Genomic DNA, 6,965 nt, shown 5'->3' with positions numbered 1-6,965 from the left:
GGCGAGCGTTGGAGCCCGGCCGGAGCGGGGCGATGCGGTAACGTCAGCTCAAGGCACGGACTGCTGGGGGGCTCCTGGTCTCGGTGGAGAAGGTCTGAAGGCTGTGCAGCTGCCAGCGGGTCGCACACATCCTGCCCTGCATCCTTAGGAGGGAGATGCTCCTAGCTGAGGCGTACACGTCTCTGCCAATAACGTGTACTGATTTGGCTCTTCCATCACTCTCCTTGGAAAAAAAATGTGTGGTTGTGCGTGTTGTAATTTAAATATACGTATAGATTTAAATAAACAAGATTATTTGTAAAGATATCTGTAAAATTGAGTCTGACATCTTTGGCTGAGTTGCGCGACGCTGAAGTCAAGAATCTAATTATTTTCTTTATTTTTTAGAGCAACGCTCCGTTTCATCTTTTCTGGAATGGAGATTTCTTCTCACCAGTTTCACCTCTTGCAGCAACTAAATGAGCAGCGCAGGCAAGACTTATTCTGTGACTGCAATATCCTGGTCGAGGGAAAGGTCTTTAAAGCGCATCGCAATGTGCTGTTTGCCAGCAGCGGCTATTTCAAAATGCTCCTTTCGCAGAGCTCGAAGGAGACGAGTCAGCCGACGACAGCTACTTTCCAGGCATTTTCTCCTGACACATTTACAGTTATTCTAGATTTTGTCTATTCAGGCAAACTGTCTCTCACTGGTCAGAATGTCATTGAAGTCATGTCGGCCGCTAGCTATCTTCAGATGACCGATGTTATCAGTGTGTGTAAAACGTTCATTAAGTCGTCGCTGGACATCAGTGAGAAGGAGAAGGATCGCTACTTCAGTCTGTCAGACAAAGATGTAAATTCAAATGGTGTGGACCGATCCTGCTTGTACAGTGCTGGCTGGAGGGCAGAAAGCAGCCCTCCGCATTCGCACTTAAGTCCAGACCAAGGGACGTGTATGATGGGTGGAAACGCTTGGAGCAATTTCAGCTACTATCCGACTTCTCAAAGAAATGCCCAGCAGCAGCTGTCCAAACATGAGCAACGGCAGGATTCCGTAAAGAAATCCCGGCACCTGGGACTGCAGCAACCTTCTGACATTCCTCACTATAAATCAAGCAAACTGGAGGACAGGGCTGCCGAGCCCACTGGCCATATTGCTCAGTCTGAAGAGCAAGTTCAGATTGAAACAGAAGTTGAATCTCCTCACGTGGGATACCAGTACGGCCAAGGGTCTGACGTGATGCCGAGGAGCTTGGCTGTGTCACAGCAGGAGCATGAATCACCCCATGCTGCCAGTAAATCAAAGTCTTCAAAAGCAGACGAGCAGTACGCGAGCATGCCCTCGATTCTCGGTGTCATGGGAAGCTGGGCTGAAGGTGAGTTAGTTTTAAGGCTGTAGGTGCACGTTCATCTGTTCTGTCCGTGAGAAAATGTGCTTTACTGAATGAGCGTACAGTTGCCAAAAAGACATCTGTATTGTCCAGAAATGTAAGTTTGGAAAGTTTAACTATTTTTCAATAATTTTGAATTACTGAAGTACCTGGTTTATTAAAACTAGCCTTTCAAATACATAATCTGTAGTGTCTCCACAGCTTCATCTTGCAAATTTAAGTCGTGATCTTTTGGGCTATTTTTAAGCTCATTTTAATATAGCATTCATTTTCCTTTGTTGCACTCCTGTGTAATTTACAGGAAAACACAAGATCTTTGTGCTTGAAATGACCTATGGTAATATTTTTTTAATGAAAGTGATTTGCTGTTGTGCTCATAGAATGCCTTTTCCTAGAGCATTACATGACTAGACATGTTATGCCTTAACTTTATTATTTTTTTTAATCACATTTATTTTCTAACAGATGATCTGCCCAGGATGAGGTTCAAGTGCCCGTTCTGCACTCATGTGGTGAAAAGAAAAGCAGACCTGAAGCGTCACCTTCGCTGTCATACAGGAGAGCGCCCTTACCCTTGTGAGGCATGTGGGAAAAGATTTAGCAGGCTAGATCACCTAAGTAGCCATTTTCGAACAGTATGTATTTTTAGTAACTGCATGATTTGTTTAATGTGTAAATCTGTCTCAGTATAATTAAACACAGTACAAGCGTATCTGGTTGATACATTGACTCCTGTAAAGAGGTAATAGAAAATTATTTTGGTTTTGTTTAAGTCAATCTGAAACATAATTTATAGGAGAGGGGGTGAATTTCTGTGTTAATTGATGGCTTGGAAAGGTACTGCTCTATGCAAGTCCTGTAACAGAGCGTAAGTGGGCGATTACAGCGCCTGTGATTACATTTGTAATGTTTGATGACTGTCTCTCAAAAGGAGTTAATTGGACGCTACTCCAGCCCTACTTTTTGTCATCTTAAAAAATACTTCTTTGTGGATACGTTACCAAATTTATTCATTTCAATTTTCCCAGATTCATCAGGCTTGTAAGCCTATCTGCAGAAAGTGTAAACGCCACGTGACGGAGCTAACAGGACAAGTGGTCCAAGAGGGGACGAGACGTTACAGACTCTGTAATGAGTGCTTGGCTGAAGCTGGCATAGACAGTATTCGCATTGACTTGGAGGCTGAAGCACCCCTTGAATTTCCACAAGATGGGGATAAGGATTCCAGGTGGCACTATGGGGACGACAACAGATCTGATGTGGAGATTGTGGAGGATGGGTCAACCGACTTGGTCATTCAGCAAGTTGATGACAGCGAGGATGAAGCAGACGAAAAGGAAGTAAAGCCAAATATTAGGTAGTTGCAAGAGAAGAATTAGGAATTCTGTGTAAGAGGGAGAATGGACTGTCTTGACCATAAGCCCTCCACCAGCCTGTTGCTAATTGTACAGACACACACTGGTTTCTCTTGAACAGGTCCAGACTTGCATGTATTTATGGACATGCCATTGAGTCTATTCTGAGTTTTGTTATCAGAACACCCATACTTTGCTTCATTAGAAATAATCCATCCTTAAATGAAATAATGGATGAACAAGGAAACTGAAGTACTACATGGATAACTTTTTATAGAGGATAATGGGTCACTTCTCAAAACCTCCTTCAAGGGAGTGAGGTCTAAATACTTTAAAAAAAAAAAAAAGTCACACAGCGCTGCAAATTGCCCACTTTTTAAACTTGTAGAGATGTGGGGGTTATATGTAATACCATCTGGCGATATAAATACCCCACACACCAGAATATAAAGACGACGTCACTTCAGTATTCAGAAATGAGGATAATCTTCCATGAAATTTCATGAAGTCTTCATATTATGATAAGGAGAAAAGGCAGCTAATTAAGAAAAAACATATAAAAATGTTTTAGTACATTCATCTGGGAAAGCACTTTCTTGTAAAATTTATTAGAATATGAAGAATCTTTAGCAGATCATCCATTCAAGACCTATTTCTTTACAAGAAAATAAACACATGAATGCTAGTCCTAGTCAACACATCAGAGAGAAAATTATTACAAATATGGATCATTAATTGATGCCAGTAGATGTTTTATTCATTCTGAAAATTGGGAACTCAGACTGGGCTATGTTTTAATAAGCAGTAGTAAAATACTCTTTTTCTTTCTTTTTTCTTTTTTTTTTTTTTTCCTTTTTAAACCTCTCAAAAGTGCCAGACTGATGTGACTGGTAGCCCTCCATCCACAGCACTGCCAATGGCAGTGTCAGCTTCTCCACGCCAACATGAAGGAAACAATCCTTACAAGGTTACTTTAGCTGTTTTCTCTCTTTGTCCCCCGTTTCATTTGCCAGTAACGGTGGCAGAACAATTTGTACAGTATATATACTATATCATTAGAAATGGAACTGATGAGATTTTCCATCTGAAACCATTGATAACTCTTGTTTGTATTGACCTGTACTCAATTTAAACTGGTGAGTTTTAAGATGGAGTCATTATCAATTTATATATTCCCAAAGTCATTTGGTCACCAAGGGAACATACTTTAACCTTTTTCAGTCTGTACTATATGCCAATGAGAACAAGATGTACTGGAAGTTCTAGACATCATATTTGTGTAATTTTACCTATGAATAGACTACAAGAGATGAGATGACTAATGGTGAAGAAAGTTTACTTCTAAAACAAAAGAAGCCACTTTGTTTTGTTACTTAGTGAGTTTATCTTAACCAGCACTGTAAACAGGAGAGGAGCAGAAGTATGCTCCTGAGGTGCTTTTACTCTGCATTTTCTTGGAGGGACCTGAGTATTAATACAGTCTTCATCCTGTGATCATTGAACTCAATGGGTATAGGCTTAGAAAAACTTTTTTTTTTTTTTTTTTAAAGAACTTTGTAAGCATGTTTGGCTGAAACCCGGGGTTAATTACCGAACAATCCCATATATATGCTATATAATCTCTTTCCCAGGGACAGCTAAAAAGTCACTATTTTATTTTTATTTGTGTAAAAACTGTATAGCCTTATTAGTATGATCATTATCAGAGAGTGCAGCATTTTCATTCCAGGCTGCAGATGGCCAGCCTAGAGGTCTCTTAAATGACAGCTTGAGTGCTTCCTACTAAGTTCACAGTGTAAGCATTAGGCGCCCTTCCCCTCAAACATGCCAGGTTGTCAAGAAGCAGCCTGCTTATGTGTTCTAAGGAGATGAGAAGTGGTATTTTATTGTTCCTACAAAAATTATCATCCATTGGCTTAGACTTGGGGAGAGGGGTGGAAGGGGGGAACTTACAAAACTTTCTTGATGACCCATATGAAAACATCTTTTCCAAACAAGACTTACACTTGCCTCGATTTTATGTTGCACTTCGGTCAGCAGTCCACAAAGTGAACTTGATGTGAAAATGGCTGGTTAACTTCTTGGAGCTTATTACTCCTAAAATGCGTATTATTAAATGGCTAAGAAATATTTGGAGCAACCTTAACTAAATCAAATATAGAACAAAGAAATATATAAAAGAATACGGAATGACTTTGATCAAATTTCAAGAGAAAATGCTTGCTGAAATCAAATTTAATAGATTTTTCCGTTTCCCTTTACATTAAACAGTATGCGCAATAAATTCTAGGTATCGGTGCCTGCTGTCGCAGAATACACACTGGCCGGGATTAGTCTGTGTGTGTGTTTGGGGATGGATTAAAGGGAGGGGAAAATAAAGTGTCACTCTAGGCCTGAAATCTTAACTGCCAACTGTAAAGGTGAGACTATTAAGTGTTTCTGTATACTTGGGGGCGTTTTTAGAAGCAAAGCGATTTTTGGATCAATACTCAATCTAATTAGATACCATAAATCTAAGAATACTGAGGACCAGATGCTTCAGAAAAAGATGTGAAGTGACTATAGATGGGCAAATGGAACAATCTATTTAAAGGAAGACATTTACTGTTGAAATATAGGCAGATTAATTGTTGATTTGCCTGGCAAATAAGGGTTTTGTTACTGTTATTCTCTGTAGCATAAATAGGTATCTGTAGTCATTTTCAAAGTATCTTTTCCAGCTTGGACTTTTAGCTCAAGACTGTGATACCCATGGGTCAATTATGTTTTGTATTTTAAAAAAGCTACCATTTTTACATGTTGCCTTAATTTCAGTTGTTGTTCCCTTATTTTTGTATTGCAAGACAAGATAAATGTTAAGTGCCTTCTATCTTCTACGTTCTTCATTTTACATAGCCAATCATATATTTTGCCTGTTTTTCTCTAAATGAAAGTAATCCCATTTGTTTTCTTTTCATCTCTTTGCATTGCCTTTGATGACCGTCTTCTTCGTGTTTCTGTTAGGATCATATACCCCTCATTAGCAGAAGTAACATTTTCTTTCTTTTCAAGGAGGAAAGTAAAGACCATATAGCAGTTGTTCTCACAGAATTTAGTTTACCTGACAATAACTGCTTTGAATGTGTTCCTTTTAGAACTTTGTCAGGTCACAAGCAGGACACCTGATTTTTATCTTTAAAGGCTAGAGAAGGCTGTAGAGAACTGTATTGACTTCTGCTAATATCGATCCATTCAGATTTGTTTCTGTCCTGCCTCTGTACCTCCAAAACCCAGTTTGAGAGGCTGAAATTGTAGTGAACCATTGGAACGGGCTGTTCAGAAAGCAGCCTCAGAGATGGTTGTCCTTGAAGGCGTTCAGGACTTGGCTAGACAAACCCACGGCTGATCTGATCTTGGCGCTGGCCTTCTTCCTGTGGGAGGTGAGACCAGAGACATTCACAGCTCCCCTATGACCAACAGTTCTATGATTCCTCTCCAATTACTTTTTGCCTTTTTTTTTTTTTTCCCTTGTACTTCTTTCATCTTCCTGTTGCTTCAAATGCTCTTAAATACTACTTCTTAATGCATGTTTTGATTATTCACTGGTTTTCAATACATCATTCTCTTGTCATTTGCTTTTCCATTCCCTGTTTCATCTGACTAACATTGGAGGGTTGCCCACTTCAAGAGACATTCCTATCGTATACCTCTACTTTCTGTGTAATCCTCGTGTCTTTATCCGTTTCTCTTCTCTGTCCGTTGCCACTGAAAGCCTGCCTCTTAGGAACATGGTTTAGCAGTGGACTTGGCAGTGCTCGGTCAATGGTTGGACTTGATGATCTTAAAGGTCTTTTCCAACTGAAATGATTCTATGATTCTTTTTGCTTGGCTCGTGTTTCTTGTGTTCACAAAACCACAGTCAAGAGCGAAGACATAGATTTATCATCCTCTGCCTTACTTTCTGACAACTATCTTGCCATCCTTTCAAAGGCTGAAATGCTAACTTAAAAAACATTTCTCTTTCCCCCTTTTCAGGTATTTCTTACAGAATTCTACCTGCCACATAAACCTATGACTTGTGTGATACTTGATTTGTTTTTCTACTTCACATCATGTCCCATTTTTTTGTTTTCCATTAAATTATCTAAACTACTGTATTTACTATCCCCCCCAAAAAAAGAGCATACCCCAAAAAACCACCTCAGAATGAATCTCCCTTTCCAACCTTTTGGTTACGTATTCTATTCCAGTTCTAAAGAAC

The 6,965-nt window shown here is 39.7% G+C and overlaps 1 protein-coding gene across 2 annotated transcripts; it reads left to right on the top strand.

The window, feature by feature from the left end:
• The first annotated feature begins 415 nt into the window (after positions 1-415).
• On the top strand, positions 416-2,755 carry ZBTB8A (zinc finger and BTB domain containing 8A). 2 transcript variants are annotated; one of them, XM_009706327.1, is made up of 3 exons: positions 416-1,355; positions 1,836-2,005; positions 2,399-2,755. In XM_009706327.1, exons 1-3 carry the CDS (start codon positions 416-418, stop codon positions 2,729-2,731), a joined length of 1,443 nt encoding a protein of 480 aa, XP_009704629.1. In that variant the 3' UTR covers positions 2,732-2,755. The 2 variants fall into 2 exon arrangements, with proteins under 2 accessions (XP_009704629.1, XP_009704630.1); XM_009706328.1 differs by having other exon boundaries at positions 416-1,230; positions 1,828-2,005; positions 2,399-2,748.
• The last annotated feature ends 4,210 nt before the right edge of the window (positions 2,756-6,965 follow it).

This window comes from Cariama cristata, unplaced genomic scaffold (genome assembly GCF_000690535.1).
Source record: "Cariama cristata isolate BGI_N322 unplaced genomic scaffold, ASM69053v1 scaffold42388, whole genome shotgun sequence".
Lineage (NCBI taxonomy): Eukaryota > Metazoa > Chordata > Aves > Cariamiformes > Cariamidae > Cariama > Cariama cristata.
The sequence above is the reverse complement of the archived record's forward strand: the minus strand, read 5'-3'. Positions and strand labels throughout refer to the sequence as shown.

What these genes read in the sequence shown, in the direction of transcription:
- ZBTB8A (XM_009706327.1), top strand. Translation starts at nt 416, where the DNA reads ATGGAGATTTCTTCTCACCAGTTTCACCTCTTGCAGCAACTAAATGAG. An exon ending in CATGGGAAGCTGGGCTGAAG is followed by an intron (nt 1,356 to 1,835) that starts GTGAGTTAGTTT and finishes ATTTTCTAACAG; the next exon opens with ATGATCTGCCCAGGATGAGG. An exon ending in TAAGTAGCCATTTTCGAACA is followed by an intron (nt 2,006 to 2,398) that starts GTATGTATTTTT and finishes CAATTTTCCCAG; the next exon opens with ATTCATCAGGCTTGTAAGCC.